At 40.0% G+C, this 23,150-nt stretch overlaps 1 protein-coding gene across 3 annotated transcripts in view; it reads right to left on the bottom strand.

The window, feature by feature from the left end:
• Window positions 1-3,252: 3,252 nt before the first annotated feature.
• The window catches only part of Gfrl (Glial cell line-derived neurotrophic family receptor-like), a 122,802-nt gene continuing 102,904 nt past the window's right edge, over window positions 3,253-23,150 (bottom strand). Inside the window, exons 9-20 of one of the 3 annotated variants that reach the window (XM_070216915.1) lie at window positions 22,896-22,996; window positions 14,719-14,774; window positions 13,269-13,453; window positions 12,976-13,173; window positions 10,100-10,305; window positions 9,738-9,964; window positions 8,208-8,565; window positions 6,363-6,427; window positions 5,633-5,855; window positions 4,605-4,732; window positions 4,400-4,510; window positions 3,253-4,105 (exon numbers count right to left, since the gene is read on the bottom strand). In XM_070216915.1, the coding sequence (XP_070073016.1) occupies window positions 3,839-4,105; window positions 4,400-4,510; window positions 4,605-4,732; window positions 5,633-5,855; window positions 6,363-6,427; window positions 8,208-8,565; window positions 9,738-9,964; window positions 10,100-10,305; window positions 12,976-13,173; window positions 13,269-13,453; window positions 14,719-14,774; window positions 22,896-22,996 (2,125 nt within the window). In that variant the 3' untranslated portion in view covers window positions 3,253-3,838. Of the gene's footprint in view, window positions 4,106-4,399; window positions 4,511-4,604; window positions 4,733-5,632; window positions 5,856-6,362; window positions 6,428-8,207; window positions 8,566-9,737; window positions 9,965-10,099; window positions 10,306-12,975; window positions 13,174-13,268; window positions 13,454-14,718; window positions 14,775-17,617; window positions 17,957-22,895; window positions 22,997-23,150 lie in introns of all 3 variants that reach the window. The other 2 variants (XM_070216916.1, XM_070216917.1) reach the window with 2 other exon arrangements.

Raw genomic sequence — 23,150 nt, 5'->3', positions numbered from 1 at the left:
CTAATTAAGTGGAAGTATAAATGCCAAACTCAGCATGCCAATGGGCGTGGCGGGTCAAAGGGGGCAGAAAGGCCAGGAAGGCGGAAAGGAGGTCGTGTTATTTTCGTTCTCTTCTGGGCCACCGCCTTTTGTATGCGAATTAACTGGCAAAATTCCAATGATTGACCTTACTCTTTGTTGTTCGAGTATGGGGTGTATTGGCATGGGTATGGGCGTGTTTTCGTGGATGTGCTGGTCCTTGGTATGGGGCTTGTGATTGTGATTGTGGGTGTGTGGAGTGCAGTCGAGTGGTTCCCAGGAAACTTGAGTTTAAGCCATGAAACGGCGTTGCCTTGAGCAAGTGTCTTTGTCTTCGGCTCATCTTTTGTTCCATCGTCCCCACATACAAAAGCATTGTGTGTGGTTGGCTTTTCTTTTCCTTTATTTTTTATTCTGTTCAGCCAGCTCACTTTGCTTTTCTGCTGCCGCCTTTTTGCCCTTGCTTACCCTGGTTTGTTAGTGAGTGTTCAGGTCTTCTTCATATTGCGCTGTCTTTGTTGTTTGCCGCCCCTGTTTCCCATTCAATTCCAGCACTCCCTGGCAGGGTATTGTATGCCCCTCTTTGTTCGCCTCGATAGTGTCACATACTTAGTTGCCGATCGCTGGGAGGCTTTTTGGGGGTCAATAATGAAGTGCACATCGAGAGTCATGTGGCCCAGAAAGAAAGGAAGAGAAAGGGAGAGGGGTAACTGAAACCAAAGCCTTTAACATTTATAAACCGATTTAGTTCGACTGCCTTTTATTATTTTCAAAAACACAATTTTTTATTACAAAATCCTTTACAAATCCTTTTATATGAAAAGCGGAATTTCATTTATAATTTTATCTGTTTGTTTGAATCATTTTGCACAACTTAAGTAGGAAAACCGAAGCTTAGATTTTTTTTTAATACCGAAAAATATAAAATTATTGACTACTTACCCGAAAAATAAATTCCAGCCCACCAAATGTAAGAAATAGCCATTCATTAATTTCTATATTTTGTGGTTTTCTTTATTTTTTTTGCATTTGTTCTTGTTGTTGTTTCACTTACATTGGTTTTATTACAAATATGCCACGACGTATCGCTTGTTTTTCATTCGCTTTGCATTATTTTATAATTTATATTTAGATTTATCTTTATCCATGTACCTCAATTCGGTTGTATACGCTAACATAAAGCCCACTTACTTACAAACACACACTCGTATGCATTCCTAACATATCGTATATATATATATCATTTACTTTTTAGGTTTCAACTTACAGCTTTAAACTTGAAGTGTGGCTCTCGTATTCCTCATGCATAATTTTCAAAGTATTTCCTCTGTTTTACGTTTATTACGCTGCCTTTCTGATTTGCTATCCTCCAGTTTATACGTATCCATGCTACAGATTGCTATTTGAGTGCTAGTTTTCCTTTTGCATTTTGCTTGCTTTTTACATTAATGCGACTATTTTGTAATTTTCTTCATTTCCATTTTGTTTTTCATTTTTTATTTTTCTGTTTCTTTCTTTTCATTTATCATTTTACTTTAACGGTACTTTACATTGTAGCTACGCTTTGTCCGCACCCTGTAAGTGAGGGGATGAGATGAAACAATACACTCGACCTGCCACTGATACACTGATATGCTCCGAAACTATAACGACTCAGTAGCTGTTTTCGTTGGCCATTAAACGATATGGATAGGATAGCAGGTGAACTGAAATCCAATGCCCCAACAATTCTACTAATTTGCCCTATTCCTGGCGACCTACGAGCTCATCCTTCGATTCGATAAGTTAATGCCTTAATTTCGTCTAATATTTAGCTAGAAGATTCCGCAAGCAGGCTTCCAATAAACTTTACACTCATCTGCTGTTGCTGCCTATATATAGTTGTAGGTTAAAGCGTTGCCTTTTCTCTAGAGACTATTAAAGTAGTTTTCAATGCTCTCTAACGATTATAACTTTACGCATATATTAATATATTTATTTATAAATATTTCTTTAGGGGTATATTTGACTTAGATATGCTGCGGTTAGTTTTATTTTGTGTCAACAGTGCTATAATTTGCAGGGATATTCGATAGTGATATGGTTTTAGCCCTTGGTGTCTATATTACAATATCTTTCGTCTAACTGAAGCGCAGGCTGGGGTCTTGCCAAATATCGTATAGGTATAGGTATTTAGTATATATAATTATGTGTATAAACACAATACATATCGCCGAGTATATGCATTAAGGAAGACATTTTTTCATGATTGTGACCATTTTCAATATGCGCACGTTTCACACTGCTACAAGTTTCCGTTCAAATGGTCAAGCTTAGACTTAAAGTGAGTAGTGCGTGAGTAGTGTTAGTTCCATAGGGGTCAAACACTCAATTATTTATTATAGAGATACCATTCACTCGGGTGTTGTTACTCTTCTATTTACAATAGCCAATTTCCTCGCTGTCACACACTTTATTTAAGGCTCAACTCAAGTTTCGTTCAATATACACAGTTTATCCTAGCTGTTTAACGTGAATCAAGTTCTCATACCATATTCCATAAGGTTGACTTAGGCATGTTGTATATCGTTGTAAATATTATGTATAGTTTTCGGTATAAAGAACTATGTACAAAAGATTCGAGCAATCGAGGGACACTGTAAGAATTTTGTTTCTGTGTAAAACTCGTTTAGGTGTTCATATTGATATGTACTGTTAGTATTTAATTACGTAAATTGAGTTCAAAGTGGTTAGAGTATGTACAGCGAACTGAAAAGGTAATTGGGATTCTGGGGTAAGCAATGAAACCTGTTGAAACGAGGCTTTCACCCGGTGAAATTGTGGCAACAATCGAAATGCAGAACGCATAATTGATAATGAAACCGTAATTGTTTTCGCGCCTCCAAACGAAACGTAAAACTATGAAATAAATTAACAATGAAGTTTTGCACGCTCATCCGCGAATTCGAATGCGAATGCAAGTGTTAAATGAGTTCATTCGCACGCCTGACTATTATTTGTTTGCCCGGCAGAAGGAGAAAAGTGCGGAGGCCAGGAGGCCACATTAAAATGTAATTAAAAATCAAAAGGGAACTGGCATATCCAGAAGAGGCACTCGCGTCCTTTAACAAAGTAAACACTGTTAAGGCGGTTAATAATTATTTTTAATTGAGGCGGCCAAGAACTTTAAAGGGCTCAAAGAGCAAACAATAAGAGCTACGCAATTGTTGTGTGTTAATTGTTGTGTGTGTGTGTTTGGGGCGATAATGATGAACGGACGGACAGACGGACAGGAGTTGTGTGTATTGTTTACCGTATAAAACACTAGCTACGGATAGTACTTAATGCATATGCCTTCTATGTACACGCCACATTCAATCCAACTATCGAGTTTGCCTCTGTTATGGGCTAACAATATTATTATGTAGACAGCAGTTTCCTTTCACATTAAATTATAGATTAATCTAGATGAGTTCTAGGCGTATGTGTATGTATCTTCTATGGGTTTAGCATATCCCACAGTATGTATGTATGTTCGTATCAAAAGAGACAGCAACATCGTCAAAGGTCAACAACAAAGCTTCACAAAAATCGCAGCTAAACACAGAACTAGCCCCTAGATGTATACAACACATTATGATTACGCTATGTTAAGAGTATGCACCATATCATTTTATAGTTTATATTTATCGCTATCGTTCCACATATCGTCGCAACTTGCACACCGCTAGTTCGTCGCCTGGCGCAGTTTCCCACCAAAGATGATGATGATCCCCCCACAAATGTCTACTACATACAGTTATGCAATTGTCCTGGCTCTAATCCTTCAGCTATGCGGCTGTCATGTCGCCACATCGCTCATACGCAGCGTTGTCCAGCTGGAGAGATAAGCCAGCGCGAGCATGGCCGCCAAGAGCAGCCGGCGGCACTCGCATCCGGCCAACTGGCCCGGACCATGTCCACTGCGGGCCGCCGCACTCGTGCTCTCCGGCCAAACGACCTCGACTTCGGACATTTTGAAAATGCTCAGCAGTCGGTGGGATTGGAGCTCACTGTGCTCGCTATTTATTTGATGACTGATGGTCTTCAGTATCGCGGTGCACTCGTCCTGCAAATAGCGAGATAAGCCGCAATAGTCGTCGATTGGATTAGTTGGGGAAATGGATTTGCTAACATTTGACACACAGAGAAAAATTATGGGGCTCCGTTTCAAAATTCAACTTTTTCGTTTAAGAATATTCTTAAAAACTTTGTAACTTCTAACATGTTTTTAGAAAATTATTTTAGTGTATTCTTATGATTTTGTCTAGAAAGTAGTTTATAAAAAATTAAAAAAACCGTTTAAATGCCCGCAATATTTTTCTCTGTGTATCAGTGGTTGGCCCTTGGCATCTCAACGAACCTTCTCCTTGCGCAGCAGCTCAATATCCTTTAGTTTGCCATCGTGCGGCAGACGCGCTGCAATGATTATGTTCTCCTCGGTCATATTGAACAGCGTGAGGGTGCACTGCGTCTGTAGAGGGGAAGACAGAGTGAACCGGCGACGGAATGCAATTAATATATTGCTGGCCACACTTTATTATGCGATCGCCGGACCGGCGGCTTACCTGATTATCGATATATGTGGTTACGTACTGCTGCAGGGCTCGCACGGCATCCTGGACTCCCAGGTTGGTGTGGGGCCTCAGCAGCGCCTCATCCGCTGCACTGTAGCCCAGCAGCAGGAATATTCCACCTGAAACCGAGGGGAAGAGGACGAAATATGTAGCGAGTGGAGCATCAATTGCAGCAAACGTAATTTACTGCCGGGGATCCGCGCACGAGAACGCACGCAAGTGGCGTGTGGCAAGTGGACAAGGACCACGCAACCTTGCTGCCACAATGGGTCCTCTCTTTTTCGTGTGTCAAATACGGTCTAAAGTGGGTCCTCGGCGAAGGAGGTGCCCTGACAAAGGCTTTAAAGAAGTGTGCGCGGGCTGCACTCGGAAATAAATCGGCTTTAAATTTGTCAAGGTGATGAAAAAAGCGGATTTATTTTATCGACATTTTATTTTTTTAATTTAGGATTTTACTACACCCAGTAGAAAATTTTAAAATTTTGTTGAATGTGGTAGCACCGACAAAAGTAAGTGAAATAAATATTTTATCATTTTAAAAATCGTTTCTTTTAATTCGAAAATAATTTTAAGAAAATCCATTTAATTAAATTATGAATAGGAGAACCTATAAATATTTTTGAAAATGTTCTAGTTTAACTAACCAAATTGGTTAGAAAAATATAAATTAAATGCATTTTTTTAATATATTTTTTAATGTTCGCATTGCACATGCAATAGCAATTAGCTGTAATTCATAAAATACTTCTTACAGTTCTAAAGTATAAAACTTGAATTTGTGTAGTGTAGATATCTAAAGGAATTCTCTGGCAGCCGCACGCAAAAATGCTGCTCCATTCCCTCTGACAGCCGTGCCTCGTCATCGCCTGTCGCCTGCGATAATCGCTAAGTGCTTAACGCACAGCGAACCCGACACGCCACCCGGGATGCCCACAATAATGCAGCCAGGTGGTACATACATATAGCCAGGTATTCTATGGGCCGGGGCGGAAAACTAAGGAACTGTCGAGTCGACTCACCTGGCAGAATGTACTCCCCGAGCGGCGGCTTCATGCAGATGAAGCGGCCCGAGTAGCACAGGCAGCGTCCGCGGAATGCCTGGTAGGCGGGGGAGGCGTGGCTGTAGAAGGCCAGGGCGGTGCGGCAGGGGGCGAACGGCACGCAGAGGGCGTGGCAGGTGAGGGTGAGCGACTCGCCGCAGCTGCACAGCTCACTGCACTCGACGTCGTCCAAGGAGTAGATCTGAAACGGAAGAAGAATTCCCCCCGCGGGCGGAGAGGTGAAAACGATGAGTGAAGTGCAGTTAAGTTGGGGAACAAAATGGCATCGTGCCACGGGACGGGGTACATTACGTATACGCCGGGTGTAGTCATAATTAAATGATGGCACAAACAAAAGCGAAATTTATTTCCCCACTTCTACTTTGCCAGCTGAATTTCTATTTATATTTCATGATTCCCTATTTTCCACCAGCACGTGCCGACACGTGCTGCACTCGAATCCAACTTTGCATGCGAATATTTTCAACTTTTTAGCCAACTGGCCATTTTCTCGGGCTTAACTTTTAGTTATGTAAATGCGCTAGAAAGCACTTTCTCAACAAAGCCAGCCAGAGAAATAAATGAAATATTAATTTGCACTTATTTGACTATGGACTTGCATTAAGTGCGTTATTAAATATAACGCTCTTAAATGGCTGGCTATATTAATTGTTATTGTTTTTGATTTGTCACTTATTTATGTACTTACCCGCTTGCTGCTGCCCTCACGAATAAGTTGATCCGATTGACGTGGTCGCTGGACAACACAGTTTCCTGCAAATAAAATCATATTGAAGGCTTAATTGATTGAATAATTCATTAAAGCAATTTGGCGATGGAGGAAGTTCATTCATAAACCAGTTTAACGCCTTTAATGGAACTTAATTCTCACTCTATTTGCACCACGTTGTCGGGATTTGTTTTTTTTGGGACCATGGTCTTGACTTTACACCACCCACAAGCGGACATACATCCCTTTTTTGTTTGTTGGCTCTTCGGTGGCAGCCAACGTACACAATGCGACCCTGCCACTCATGCCCAAATAACGGATGTCCGCCACTCATGTGGAGCATTCATCATGTCATCAACGCCATTACGACTTTTTGCCTGGCCAAAAAGTTTCGCCGGCAAAGGGGTGAAGCTCCGTGTTTATATGGCACAAATTTGCACATGCATACACACTTGAGACCCCGAGTTGAAGACTTTGCCACTTAATTACCACCAGTGGGCAACTTAAACTGCCAAGATGCAACTTAACTGCCACCTGGGGCTTTGCCATCTAATCAAAATCCCTATTTCGGGCCAACTTGGCCAATAAAGCCGTTATAGCAGGCACATAAATAAATGAACCCTGCTGCACGGGGGTCGGTGCTTTCAAATGGTTAAATATAGTTTTAAAATCTCCACCTCACTGCACGAGCAAAATCAATTATGGATGAGACACAAACGGGTTCAGCTGCGGGCCAGAAACATTTCATGCAAAATTCAAAGCCGAATGTCCCAAGTGTCTAAATAATTACAACGGACGAGCTGACCACACGGGATGACGAACTGAATGAATGACTGACTGACTGACAGAGGGACAGTCGGACAGACTGATGGACTGTTGGGCAAACAAACAAACTCATTTACATTTTTAATGATGTTTGTAAACACGTTTCGACCCCGGGGTCCCTGTGATAAATGAATGGACTGTAAGCGATGTCCTCGGCAGGAGGTTTTAAATAACGGAAGTATTATCACAATGCAGTCGAGTGATATGTGTGCGTTTGGCATTCAAAACCTAATCGGATTTGCCAATGTCCTAGGTTCGCAAGATACCCCGGCATTTTGGAGGAACTTTCATGCGTTTCGACGCACCTATGTGAATGTGTGTGTACTCGTATAATTGCCACATCGGCCGAAAGCAAACTCATTTCCGGTTAGGCGTATGAATGTGCGGGTGGGGCAACCATTGCGGATACTGAATTTTAAATGTTCGGCGCACAAAATATTAAAATAATAATCACGGCCGGCGCTGAGTTATGCTTTCAATTAGCCAAACAACCGCAGTCACCGCATCAATTATGTTGAAAACTTCAAAACGGAAACGATACCCAAAAGTACAAAAATGAAGAGTGATGAGTGTGCACTGCTAAAAAAAACTACCCGCCTTATGAATGTTTTATTCAACAGATACCAAAGTCCATAAACAAAAAAAGGTGTTTATTTAAATTTTAACAAACCTTTTTCATATATTAAATGTTAATATGTAGTGTTTTAAATATAGAAAAAATAAATTTGGGTCTAGAAAAAGCCAGAAAAATATTTTCTTTTTTTTCTGCACGAGTCTTACATTTGTCTTTCAAGGGTTTATAATTTTTTGCAGTATGACTCCTAAATAATTAGTAAAAGGGTGGATATGACTTAGATGGCACATCAGAGACTTTGTTATTATTTGCCTCATAATTGGGGGACAAAGGAGTAACGTTTTCCTGTCAAATCCGACCTCAATTGGATGTCCGATTCCGACTCACTGGGCGCTCCAATTTATTACCCACTTGCATTTACTTACTTGGCGGCTGTGTTGTTGTCGTGGTGGCCATCGTTGTGGTTGTTGTGGTTACCGGCTCCGTGATGCTGATGCCCACAAATTCTGTTGTTTCCCTTGGGTCGACGAAAATTACTGGATCATCGAAATCTACACTGCCGCCACGTCCCTTTCCGCCATTTTTACGTCTGCCATTCGCATGCCCATTCCCGTTGCCGTTACCATTGCCATTTCCATTTCCGTGTCCATTGCCGTTGCCATTGTGATAATCGTCATTTCCGCCATTTCCGCCGCTCTCGACATTTACGCTGGGCAGCGGTATTGAATCGGGCGGATCGAGATAATTGTGTTCCACCGATGTTGGCTCTGATTTCTCTTTTGGCTGCCGTTTTCACCGACATTTTTTGTTGTCATTTTTTGTTTCAGTTCGGTTTGGTTTTGCGTTTCGTGGTTTTTCAATTTTGTTGTATATTTTTTCCCGGTAAATTTTTTTGTATTATTTGTTTCATATTTGTTGTTTCGCATTTTTATTTATTTATTTGCATTTTTCGTGGTTTTTGCGGTTCATTGTTGCAATTGTTTGGGAGGAAGAGAAAAGATGTTAAAGAGTTTGAAAACGAATGCGGATATATACGTGTATATATATATTTTTGTGTGTGGGGGAGGGCTTAATCTTTTTGCCGCTCCGGCGGCAAAGGCAGCAGCATTGGCTGCAGGTCAGGAATTGATTGCTTTGTCGGTTTGCCAACCCGAGGAACTGGGCCACAAGCAGCAACTGAATCAAAGTTTCACTGGGAAGCGTACCCACACTCGGAAAAAGGATGGTTTATATTGGAACTCGTATTTTGTGTTATTAAACAAATTATTTAGTGTTTTATGCTAAGCTGAATCTGATCTAAATCATATATATATCAGTACATCATTAAAAAATGTTTGTTTTAATTATTTTAAATATTTAATTGTTAATGTCTTCTAAAAAATGAATACTTTTTTTCAAGATAAAAAAATACATTAAAGTATTTAAAGAAATATACAAAAGCTTTAATAATATTTGGATTTCGTCTTTTAATTAGTATTTTATTCCTTCAAATGATAAAAAGAAATAGGTATATATCATTTTGTAAGTTGTAGGTTAACAATTCGACTTAAAGCATCCTTTTTCCAAGTGCAGGATACAGTGGTCTGTTGACCAAAGCACAATCCGGGGGCGAATTGAGGGTGTGGACTCTGGTTTGACCTGGCATGTTGTGTGGCATATTGTCCGCTTTGCCGTTCGCCCAGCCACGCCTCCGCCGCCCCATTTGAGCCACTGATTGAGTGCTGATTGGAAAACAGAAAACGAACCGACCGACGGACTGATGGACGGACAAAAGGACAACCGGCCAAGGTGAGCGGATTGAGGGAACGTTGGGGGAATTTCGAACAGGTAACTGTTGTTGATGCTCGTTAAAATCGAACCGAAACAGACGATTCGAATGGGATTAACCACTAGTCGACCGCAGCGGGGCAATTAGGACCCAAATGGGAGTATAGGACGCCTAAGTAGGCACTCACCGCACTGAGGTCCTTGAAGATGTGCGTCGCCGGCTTCCTTGGCGTTTGCCTCGGCTGCAGGCTGGTCGTCGTCGTTGCTGCTGTTGTGGTGGGCGGCGGTGGGGGCGGTGGTGCTCGCGTGGTCGTCGTCGTCGTTGTTGTTGTCGTCGTGGTGGTTGTCGTTGTTGTGGTGGTAAGGAAACCGAGCTCAGCCAAACGCTTCATATGGAAATCCTTTTGAGCCTCAACTGTCAAGATTCAAAGAAGTCGAGAGTTAATAAGCTAGCAAAGGAACATGTCTTTTAACATTATTTCGGGATAGTAGAAAAAATTTCCCATTTCAATAAGATTTTATTTTATTTATCAAAGTGCTTGAGACTTACCCACACAAGGGTTCATCCATAGAAGGCGTCGCCATCCCACACACTGGTACAGGTGCTGGGGATCCGTACCTTGGCAGGCACAGGTCGTCCTCAACATGGTGCCCAGAATGCCAATCATGGCGGTTCGGCAGCCACTCGGCCTGCCGGCACATTTTTTGGTCACGCTATCCACGGCACAGGCCTGTTCGTAATACTCCAACTTCAACCTGATACAGGAAATACAAGAAATATGCAGAAAAAAATTAAACAAAATTATATTAAGTGTTTATTAATATATTTATAAATTAGTTACTATAATAATTATTTTTTAATTGTTTATTAATTGAAAAGTCTCTTTCATTTATGTTCTATAATTATCTGTTCGACATTTCCTTGAGAGTAAATTATTTATAGTGTTTAAATCTAACTTACAATATATACGACTTTAAAAATCCTAACACATTTTCCTTAATTTTTCCAAGATGCAGTGATAAGCAGCCTCGTAAACCCAAGTAAGCTCCCCAAAGAAGATGTCATCCCCATTTCCATCACGGAGGCAGTGCCTCTGCCGATGCCTTCGTGCCTGTCATGCGCCAGTTAGCTGCAGATGCAGTTCTCCTGGCGGAATGGCCCCCACTCCTCCGGAGATTCCGGTGATAAGTGGCCGTTACCTGCAGTGCAGCTTCTCTCTCACCTGAGATTGATGTCGACCAATTTGTGCCGACATTACTCTCGGCATTCTACGGCATTTCATCGTCTTGGACGAACACCCATTCCATTGCCGCATCAGGGCGACTGAATTTATGAGGCCCCAATCTCAGGCATTCGGGTTGTGATTTTTGGTCAATAGCCATGCGACGTATGCGTAATATTTCAATTGCAGTTTATCGACTCAAGGCGTCGACTTGGACATTCCAATCTGATGGGATGCTACCTAATTGTGGTTGCAGGTGAGCGTTTGCAATAAACACCGCCAATCTAGATTGGCTTCAACTGAGGTGGAACCAATTTCGTGTAAGTTTGTACCTTTATTTACAGATTATTGACTTTCAAGTGAATTAAAAAAATAGTTTAAATAAAATTAGGTCACTTTCCGAAATAAATAATCATTTTATTGCAATATATATTTATTCAATTGACTTATCCACATCATAAAAAACCTTACGTATGAACCCCACTTAACTTTTAAGGTTACTAGTCATCCTTAGAAAAACGCTTCTAAAATGCCATAACGTTTTTGTAAGGATTCTTGAAAAACTTTTCCGTTCGCCATTTACCAGCAGAACTTTTGCAGCCTTAAAAAGTGCATATTTCTATATTTCCACCCGCTTATCTCAATCTACGAATGACGCAAAAGCAGAGGTTTTTTCCGCTTTCTAAGTTGGTTGCGTAATGCCATCAACGTTTTGTGCAACCGAAAGCTGCAGTTTAAGACGTCAGGGCTGCAGCTTCGATGGCAGCCAAACAAATGAGCATTCTGCGCCGGAAACACGTTCGTAAGGGGCACGTGTTGGCGCACAACGCGTCGTATACGTAATAAGTCAACATAAGCACTCCACACGTTGGCTCGAACTTCTCGCAGAAGAGGCCCCTTTCGGGCCCATTCCCCCTCCCCCCCCCCCTGTTGAAGCATACAAAATGAGCGTCATTAGTCCAATTTAGTTGTTTACCAAAGCAAGTGCGATTCACTTAAAAGGCAATTAATTTCCACAGCCACAGCTACGACCACGTACTTTGCGGTCGTTCAGCCGTAACATGACAACAAACAAACAAACACGCACACACACACACACACGCACTCAGCTGGCAAACCATCCACCCACATCTAAGCATGTGCATCCGAGCTGATGGAAGCTGCAGGGTGCTGCATCGTATTTATAACTTAACTTTGTGTTTGACACATTCACGCGGTCTGGCCTGCAAGTTTCAGCTGCCTTTTCAGCCGTCGCCTAATGAAGAGCTGTTCCGTGGAGATTGAGAAGTTGCCCCCGGCAAACTGGTAATTTTATGCCTCGGAATTTGGGAGTACCATGCTCCAACAGCCAAGAAGCCATCTAACCAACTATCCCGAGCCCTAGCCCGTGCCACGGTGTCAATTTAACGAGTTCAGCTGAGTGCCATCAAAGTTGCGGCTTTCGCTGACTTTGCCGTGGCTAAACGCCTCTAATTCAATATCACGGCGCGCCCGAGACTAAGTCTGTGAAATTCAATTTGGCTTAATTGAATTGGCGGTGAAATTAAAAACATGCTTTTTGGCAGTTTCACACATGTGTGATTGTGTTGATAGCAAGTTTAGTGCCAACTTTTTGAAAGTTTTTTCTTAAAGAACTTTAAAATAAATTTTCAAGAAAATTAAAAAAGAAATTTTAATGAATATAAAAATTCCTAAAATAATAATATTAAAGTGGAAATCATATTAAATTAAATTTTACAATAAATTTTGTTTTTACCAAAATTGTAACAGGAACTTAATTTCTTTGCGATGTAATCAAAAAGAAATATTAAAGATTTTTTGTTTCACGATCTTTAAAGGGCAGAAAAGATTTTAATGAAATTAAACTGAACTCAAATTAAAATTTAGATTTAAGTTAAGAAATTTTAGCCAGTATAGATGAATCCATTCGCGATACTAAATAAATCAATATAAAATAAATAAAAAAATTTTTTTAAACAATTTTATTAGTTGTAAATATTTGGAAACCCAACTATAATATTAAAGATTTTGATTTAAAATTACAATAATGCCATAATGTAATTTTAGCATTGCAACTTTATATCCAGCACGTATCCACCACCGCGGTCGGGAAATAAACATTGCATCGCGCATATTTCCGGTTCCGCTTAACGCTTAACGCCCGATTTTTGAATTATGGCCCTTGACCCAGAGCCAGACCCACCTGCACTCTCGATCCTCCTTGCAGCTGTCGGCGACCACGTGACAGGCGGGCGGTGGATGGTAGTAAATGCCATTGGAGCTGGCCGGATTACTGTTATCGGGCGGTCGCTGTGCGCACACGGGATGCAGTTTTTCCTGTGCAATCATGCACATGTCGTGCCGATTGCCATTGCCGTTCTGCTGGCCACCGCTTGTTTTTCTGAAACGAAACCAAGGGACAATGGGTTTGTAGTTGGGTTCGTTGTTTGTCCAGTACCAGTTGCAGTGCCACCACTCGGCTGCCCAGCCACTTACTTGCATAGACAAAAGGCGATGTCCAGATTGAGGTCCTCGTGGGGCCCCTTATAGAAGGCCTGCAACGAGGACATGCACGCGTTGCGATTGCACCGGTGCAGCTCACAGTGCGTCAGCATTGGCTGAAGGGACGATGAGCAGGACGGATCTTCCCGGCAAGTGTCCAATGCCGTGTGACAGGTACTCTGCGGGGGGAAATACACAGGGGGAAAAACCGGATTGGTTATGGTTATTTTGCTATATGATATGATTTAGCAATATAGTTCTAAGCTTTCTTCAGATTACTGTAAGACTCAATAAAAAGCCTTGAAATATCTTATTCAAAAATACCAAACCAAAATTTAATAATTTTATTGACAAAAAAGATTATTAAGAAGTAAAGTCTCAATCTTTTTTTTAATTATTTATGCAATCTACCACTTTTTTTTTAGTTGTAAATAAAATTCTGATATAAAATATTCTGAAATAATCCCTTTATATGTAAAAGGTTTTCTTATGTTTAGCTTAACATGTCTGAAAGAGCTTTGTACTAGTTTTATATAATGGGTTTTTCAGAATATTTTTATACCCGTTACTCGTAGAGTAAAAGGGTATACTAGATTCGTGCAAAAGTATGTAACAGCTAGAAGGAAGCGTTTCCGACCCCATAAAGTATATATATTCTTGATCAGGGTCACTAGCCGAGTCGATCTAGCCATGTCCGTCTGTCCGTCTGTCCGTCTGTCCGTCTGTCTGTCTGTCCGTCTGTCCGTCTGTCCGTCTGTATGAACGCTGAGATCTCAGAAACTACAAAAGCTAGAAGGTTGAGATTTTCCACGCATATTCTTGGGCTTCCTACGCAGCGCAAGTTTATTTTAGCCGAGCGCCACGCCCCCTCTAACGCCCACAATCGCCCACTAACGATTTTAAAATGGGTCCTGCGCCCACATCTTTAAAGATTTCCGAAAAGTATAAATGCAATTTTGTTGTGTATATTTATACCTATCGAAATGTAGAAGACATTTTTCAAATCGGACGATTCATTAAAAAGTTATACGCAATCAAAAATTATATATCTATCTCCCTCGCACTCCCTTTAGCTGAGTTACGATTATTAGTCGGGACACCAACCCGACACAGCGTTCGCACTCCCTTTAGCTGAGTGACGGGTATTAGATAGTCGGGACAACAACCCGACTATAGCGTTCTCTCTTGTTTCTTTTATTCTTATTAAAAAATCAATTTGTACTTTACATTTCTTATAAAGAAATATTTAATTTCTTATAAAAAATTTTTAATTTTGTTAATGTATTTAGTAAAGAATATGCCTTTTTTTTAATGGTCAAATAAATATTTAGTTTCATTGCATTGCCCAACTTTTCCTCAGTGCAACGTAATAAACGCTACAAATTGTGTGAGCTGCACTTTGCATTTTCCATGACTCGTTTCGGGGGCTTTTCTTTGCACTCACCTGAAAGTGTTGCTTGATTATTTCCGTTGAGAGGTCAACTTCGACATCCTGACCACCTGCAACCGGCCAAACGTGCCCAAGTGTGTCAGTCGCATTTGCATTTGCATTTGCATCGAGTAAATGTTGCCCCGGGGAGACGATCGAGTGGGGATTTGTCGTTGGGCAAAATGGTGACCGCAGCGGAGATGCGTAGAGAAAATGTTTGAAATAGTTCATTAGTTTTCGATTTGCGCAACCCTTTTCCAGCATACTCGATTCGATTCGATTTGGATACGGATTTGGCCACCCAAAAAATCCTGTGCCGCCTGTCGCCAACCAACTTGGTGAACTGCATTAGCCCGCTTTAATCGAATTGGGTTTGGTTTAAGTCCAATCATCCGGCTTTTTGTCGAAATGAATTGTAAAATCGCTGATTACGCCAATCGAGAGTGGATGGGCATTTAGAACTAATTAAAATGCTGAATTCATTGGCAGCCTTTGTTTGTGCATATTTGCCGCTGCTCGGTCTTAATTAATTTCATTTATTTATATCCGTTTTTAGCCTTTTATTTGCTCGTTCACTCTCAATTGGCTTATTTATTTATGGGATTCAGGTGTAATTCACACATCAAGCTGAACCCGGTGCTTAACTGAAGGCCAGAAAAGTGGTTTTGATTATTGAGAGCCCATGGGCCTAATCATAACTCAATTACTATACCATTTCCATAGCCGAGCTGCAATCGGAATATCAATCACGGCCGCTGGTTGGCTCGGGCGGCAGCAGTTATCGATTGCATTTTAATTAACCAACTTTTTGTTCGCTCTTCAGTTTCAATTGGTAATCACAAAACGTTCAAATGCCCCCGCACTTCGAACTCCGCACCCCAAACGACCCCTCGCACCAGCACGAAAAAATGATCGAAATTATTAAATCAAAATAACAAAAATGCACATAAATAACGTAAATTAAATGCAAATATTCCACAAATTTGTTTATTGCCTATTACTGGAATCCGGGGTAGAGGCGTAGAGATATTGAGAGAGTGAGAATCAATTGGGGAGTTCGGTTCGGGGATATTACTTTCAACGTTATAGGGGCGTGGTCGCAGGGTCTGCAGGGCTGGCAAAACACAACTAAGTTCTATATATGAGTTATATATATATTTAGATGAGAAGTATAAGTTTGTTATTTTATTTATTGGTTTCGACTTTAAAAACTACCAAACCTACTGATAAAAACATTCTGTTTTTGGGGGATCGGCAACGACATTCTAGCATAAGACTGTACTCCTTGGTGGCTGTGTATTTAAATGGGGGCATGATTTATTTATCAGGTTTTCTGGGGTCCCAGCCTGGGATTCATGATTCTATGCTAATGCTCTGACGACTGTGGGAATGTGTTTCTTTGGCATACTTATTGGTTTTCAGTACTCTGAGTGTGTGTGTGTGGTCTTTGAAAGGAAAACATAAACGCTTCGCTGCGGACTCAGCAGAAATAAAACGAATTTATGCTCGAATAAAAAAAGGTACGAATGTAAACGCAAATAATTAGATTTCAAACGGAAAAGGAATAAGCCAAACAGAAAGTCGAGCGGCGGCGGAAAAGCGAACGAAAATGTCTTAACAAAATCAATTTGTATGTTTTCTCTTTGAGGCGAATTTCGCGACTGCTCTTAGCGTTGAATTCGCTCAGTTTGTTTTTAGAATTATGCTGAACAAAAGTCCTGGAGAGGGAAGTTTTTGATGTTTCGGTGACTTTATTGTATGAAACAATGAGCTCGATGTCTTGTGAACTTGAATGTAGAATGTAGGACACAGAGGTTTGCAGTTGAAGGGGTCCGAACAATGGCTTGGATCTCAAAAAATTTGATCGAAAACGCTTTATTTGTTATGTTTGAGTGTGGTAACTGTTATTGTCTTGGATTCAAAAACTGGGTGCGTTGGAAAAAATTTGAAAAAGTGTGCTGGAATTGAATGTAACAAAATTGAATTGGTTTTCTTTTGGTTTTTTTGTTCTTTTGGTTTAGGTTTAAATATATATTTTAGGAAAAAATTAAATGAATTTTGTTTAGGTTTTGGTTTTGTTTAGGGTTTTCATTTTGCTCACTTAACATACGAAGAAAGTAAGGATCGAAAATATTCACAACTTGTATACAGTTTTCTAATTTCACTCGTTTTTTCTAGATTTTTTGTTAGATAAACAAAATGACAAACAAAATTCATAGAAAGGAATTGATTTTTAACGCATTGGAAGCAAATGGTTTGTTTTAATTTTGTTTTTGGTATATTTCTTGTAGGAAAATTTCAAAAAACTCTCAAAACAATTGGCAAGCTACGTAAAAAGAATTGAACACAAAAGCAATTGAAAGAGTTCGAGATATGTAAATATTTTTATATATGTATAGAAATTGTAAAGTATAAATTGTTTGTATTTGTAACTATACTTAGTTTGTTTTTTGTTGAGCAATTGCCAAAAATTATGCACAAAGCCAAGAGGCGCACGGATCGCGCCAAGTTGTATATTTATATATTTATATATATTCACCTTCAACACAAAAGCAAAAATTGGAATGAACTCGATGTTTTGTCAAAAAATTTACCTGCAACTCGGGGGTGTTTTTGGTTACAGGGGGACGACACAGAACGGAAATCATAAATAAATTCACAAAAATCTATCTAAAATGGTGAACGAACGAACGAAAATGAAACAACGAACTTTTTGCCTGTTAATTAGTTCTACGAGTTTGCACACACACATATTCTGGATTTGGTTGGCTGTGTGTACTGCTGCGTATTATAATTTATATATAACAGATATATATTTTTTAAAACTGGTTTTTTTGCTTGGTTGGTTTGTAGTTAGTTGGTCGTGGATTTTGTTATTTATGGATTACGTTCATGCTAATACGTGTACACATACTTTGGTAGTAAACACCGGCATTTCCGTTTCCGCCGTAGCCCAAGCCCGTATCAATGATATCGAATGGCTCATTATCGACAGCCGCCGCTGCCATGTGCCGCTGATGGAAGCCGCTTATATTGAACGGATAGCTGGGCACGCCGTGCATCGAGCCCGGATAGTTAAAGCTGCCGGATACTCCCATTCCCATGCCCATTCCGTAACCGGAACCGGAAACGGATCCGGATGAGGTGACCGTGCCGGAACCGGAGCCCATGACTATTAGTGGCGTATCAATTAGGGCCAAATTATCATTGAAGATTCTCTGATGCAGTTTCTCGTCCATGCCCAATATTCTTACTGCAATTTGAGGTTAGCAAGAAGAAAGAGGGTAGAAGGGTTGTAGTTGTTGTGGATTGTTGGTTGTTCTTGTTCAGTGCCATCTATATAGTTGTTTGATCTGTTGTTGTAGTTGTAGTTGGAGTTACTGTTGTGACTGTAGTTGCAGCTACGCAGCATTTGAGTTATCCAATCAGATTCGCATAAATTTCTGTATATATTTTGTTGTAGCATTTGGCTTTCTTACAATCAATTTTATTGCTATTAATATACTTTTGATTGACGTATGTAAAAAAAAGAACGCTTTAAAAGAAAATCATATTTTTTTTTTGATATGGCCGGTAGTTACTTGGCACGAAACGAAAGAGTTTCCATTCGGAAACAAGAAACTGATACAGATAGTGTCAACGAAACGAGAGAGAGATAGAAAAACTTGAACAAACATACAGAGGAGAGTGTGAGAAATGCGGTGCCAACAATTATCGTTCAAAATTAGTGCAGGACAGAGCAGACGAGTGAAACGTTTTGCATTCTAAGCGTAAGAGAAGCAGAATCGTTTTTCGAATTGTTTTTAGCCCCCCAATCGATTTCCATTACAGGTTTTGCGTCTCGCCACGCTTCGATTGCCATTTGCTATCAATGGCAAAACATAAACAGAAGACAAACAGAAGCGCCTGTCTCTGGGTCTCCGTCCGTCTGACTGTTCGTCTGTCTGTCAAATGTCATGCGCTGATAGAGCGGCCAAATGGCAAACGGGTCGGTCTCAAAACGGTTTGCAACCGCAGCAGTAGCTCCGCTATCATCTGCGACACTTGGGGAAATATATTATTTTTTTTCAATTGCACAAGGACACAGAATCAGTTATATTGAAATTGAGTTAAAAAAAAAATTGTGTGCATTAAGTTTAACGGTTTCTGGAATATATATTCCTAGTATTTTCCTAGTATTGATCTCTGTGGAGAAGGTAAAATCTATGTAATCTATGTAATAATGTCTAAAAAATTTGTATAATTCCGCCAAAAAAATTATAGACTTTTATTGTTAATTCTGATAGTTATTAAATAGTTATGTAAATCATTAAAATGTTTATTTTAATCTTTTTTAATTTTAAGATAATATTTTTTTTAGGTATTACTCCGTATTAATAATACTATTTAAAATCGTTTAAACTTCTTTAGCTGATTAGCGTATTTGCCTAATAAATTATTTTGCTGTTCATAAAACTATTCAACTGGTTAAAAATAAAACATCTATGTAAATACCACATTTGTATTTTTGGTAACATTTTTTGTGCCAGTGCCAAAATGGCTTATCTCGCCGAGAGCACGCCGAAGTGCGCTTCATTTGCGGCGTCTGGCAAGCTCAAAAGGATGCCAACCCCAGGGCCGCGCCCACCTCCCATTCCACCTCGCAGGAATGTCTGTTGGAGGGTCCACTGCTGGCGCTAAATGGCCAAGGATTTGCCAGGATACGTGCGACGTACTTATGTTTGTCGCTCGCATTGCCATCGCAAATATTTGCACAACAAACAGCTCAGCACAGAACAGAACAGAACTGAAATGTCTTGGGAGGGTGGCTTGAATGGGATTAGCTCCGTTTGTTAACTGTTATCGCGCTTGTAAGCTCCTCCTGTCGCTGAGTGGATCTGTGTCATCTAATTGTTGCGTATACGCCGCGTTGGCTTCCTTACAAAACGTTTCAGCTTCAGCTGCACTGTGGGGGTCATTGCATGCCATTTAACATTTAACCAAAGCACAAAGTTCCTATAAAGTTGAATGGTGGTACTGAATGTACAGATACAGATACAAATACGGTGCGCGAAATTTAAACGAACTCATAAACAGTGGAAATAAATTTCGAGAATGTGCAATAATTTGAAAATTACATTCTGGCCAAATGCGTGTAATGCTGGAAACGCGAATATGTTTGTCGACTACGGTCTACGTCTGCCATATCAAATAGCCGTGGTTTTCATGCCCTAATTGGGAAAGCTGTGAGCAGCTGCATCACACTTTCGCACACATACAGATACGCACACCGATACCCACATGCAAGGGCATGGCATACATACATACATAGGTGCTTGGCAGGGCGGCGGAATGGTTTGTGGCATCAACATCGCCCTCTGCTACTTCTAAGTGGATTGTACAATATTATGAAAATACTTATTGCACGCAAACATCGTACGGATATATATGTGTTCCATATACATAGCAATGGGTGATGCTGGGTGGTTGTGGGTGTGGGTGCTTAGTTTGAGGGTGGTAAGTGGGTGGGCGAGGTGTAAGGGTGCTTGGCAAGAGTGTTAGCTTCATTTTGTTGTTGGCACAATGCTGACAAATCGCTTTATTTGCTTTTTAGTTGTGCTTAATTAAATTTTCAAATTGAACGCTCAGCTTAATTTTTATTTACGAGATACCCATTATCTGAGGAGTTTGTGTTACTTTGTTTGCTGCAGTTGAACAATATATTTTTTTTTTCACATGCTATTACTCCCAATATAATTTGGTACCAAAAAAAAGTAGGTACTATTATTATTTTTATTATTTTGAATTATTGTTATATATTATTTTTTAGATTGACACGAAAGCTCTGGATTATAAGGTACGAAAAGCGACGACAGCTAAATCATAAATCCCTACATTGTTTATTTATTTTCATCTGCCATTGTTGCTTTACACATATAAAGCAACGACATAGTGGTATTGTTGATGCCGTTTTTGGAAAATTTAAAGCCCTAGAGGCCATTGACAATGTTTATGCTTTGCATTTGAGAATCCAATCAGTAACAATAACAATTCAATTTAAATAAAGCAGCCCAAATAAAATGCGTCGCCGAACCAGAGCCTTTAGCTTCGATATTTATGCATATCTCTCGCTGCTTTGGGCACAAAAATTCTATGGCCGAAAAATCTGATAACCCTGTCATATTTTGGCTTGTTTTAGTGGCTGCTTGTGCTGTTAATTTAGTGGTCGCCATAAACGTAAATAAGGCAAGTGTCGGTGAAAATGTATGCAAATCGGCAAGTCGGCGTGTGAGTGTGTGCGTATGACGTGCATAAATAGTTTGCTAATATTTACAGCAGTCCCATAGCTCGGCAGCTGCAACAATAGACAAAGCTGTATGCAGAAGAGCACAATGCACCATGCAGGCTGGGGAATTTATAACTTTGTCGAACAGATTGCCGAGTGCATCGAGTCGGAAACAAAACGCCATCGATGATGATGGACGGCCATCGTCAAATGGCAAGTGAAATCTGTGGCAATAAATAAAAAGGGATGCGCAACGGACAGTCAAAGGGCTAAACAAGAGAGGATGCATTGATTAGGCCATTAACAATTGCAGGCAGTCTGTTTTATTGTGTTGGCTGAAATTACCGAGTCTGTGAGTGAGCAGCAAACAAAAGGGGAAAACTTAAAATAGCTGGACAGAGGAATCCAATTCAAGAGACAAAAATCTTTAATTTACTATAACATTTATCTTTAACATGTTAACTTTAAAGTAGGGTAAATTTGAGTTACTTTAATTTAACAGCCAGGCGAGAAAACTGATTTAAATGTATTAAATATTCGGCTTAGATATCAGAAAGAAAATATATATACCATTTTTATATTTCAATACTTTTTGTTAGTGAAAGAGTTTTAAAAAAGGATCAGAATTAAACTAAATTGTTGTATAGACAGATTTTATTTCTTGAACCTTCTCCTCTCAGTGTACTGTGTTTATTAATTAGAATAGAATACCAATAAACCAAAAGCCACAGTGGAGTGCAAGGTTGGAGTTCTAGGGCTTTGCTTTTTGATGACGCGTTAAGGGGTCGAAATGCTTATTTATGGCACTTGTGTGCATTGCATCAGGATATTCGTGAGACTGTGTCAGTGTGCGATGCGTATGTGTGTGTGTTTGTGTGAGTATCTGTGCATTCATGGAACTGCAACTGATTGCCCCTGCAGATAGCTAATGCCATGGAGCGAGCTGCAAACAACAAAGGACGCCTGTTGGCCTGGCCAGAACGCTCGAGTTTGCCAGCTTTGTTTGCCTAATAAGCTTTTCAACAGAGAGCGAGCGAGAGGGTGAGATGCGTGAGAGAGAAGGAGGGGGAAAGTGGTGCAATTTGTGCCAGAAAGAGACAGAGAGAGGGGCATTCGAGTGCTTCTTGGTGCGCTTTAATACATCTTGCTCCTCGGGGAATACTTACTTACACGCCAATTGTCTAATTTATGACCTGACCCTTGGCTTCATTTCTCATTCGCAGTGCATAAATATTTAATTTGAATTAAATGTGACCCAATGAGAGAAGATTACAGAACATTTTGGCATGGCTAGGCAATTATTACCCTTTCTTAACATGCAAACAAAATGTAAAACGGAAGCCATTAAAAATATATTTATAATGCGAAGAGGAAGAGCTTTCCCTGAACTCGCAATACAATTTCGCAAAAATATGTTCCATATTTAATATTAAGAATAGAGAGAACCCTACTAACTAATGAATAGTTGTTTAAAATTTGTAAAATAGTAAAGATCTATAAAAATATTTAATGAAGTCCCAGACAAATTATAATAATTGAAATTAAATGAATAAATAAAATTTGACATAATAATAATAATTTAAGCTTCTTTAATTGCCTCCCAGCATAATGGAATACATTCTTAAAGCTTTAGAGGAAATTAAATATTTAAAGATTTTTATATTCAAAGGTATAAATATCATTTTATCCCATTCCCCCCTTAATTTGACAAACCAAACAGGTTTAAAATTCGCTTTGTCCCTGCTAATAGTTGTTCAAATTGATATTATCATATTCCTGACTTTAATATATACCCCGGAATATCTAAACAAATATATAAATAGCTATCATAATTTAGCAGCAATCGTTTGCACATTTATTTCAAATTGCCAGGGGCGTGCGGATTAAATTACAGGGCAGCCTGGCTAAGTGCAATTAGTGAACTCACCTCGTTCATCCATCGTGGGTCCCGTGTAGGTGCGGTGGGTTATATCGCTGCCGGCAACTAAATCGCCGAGTGGTGCTGTTTTGTGCATTTTGGTGCCAGTGCTGAATAAATTGCAGAGTTGTACAGATAATTAAGTGCAAGTTACAAAACAGAGTGCAGAGTGCGAATGATTGTGGGAGATAAGGAGGGGCAAGGTAAACAACCGAAATGCATAAGTAGATTTGGCAAATTACATAAATCTGGCTTGTTACGGAA

Source organism: Drosophila takahashii, chromosome 3R (genome assembly GCF_030179915.1).
Source record: "Drosophila takahashii strain IR98-3 E-12201 chromosome 3R, DtakHiC1v2, whole genome shotgun sequence".
Classification (NCBI taxonomy): domain Eukaryota; kingdom Metazoa; phylum Arthropoda; class Insecta; order Diptera; family Drosophilidae; genus Drosophila; species Drosophila takahashii.
The sequence above is the reverse complement of the archived record's forward strand: the minus strand, read 5'-3'. Positions and strand labels throughout refer to the sequence as shown.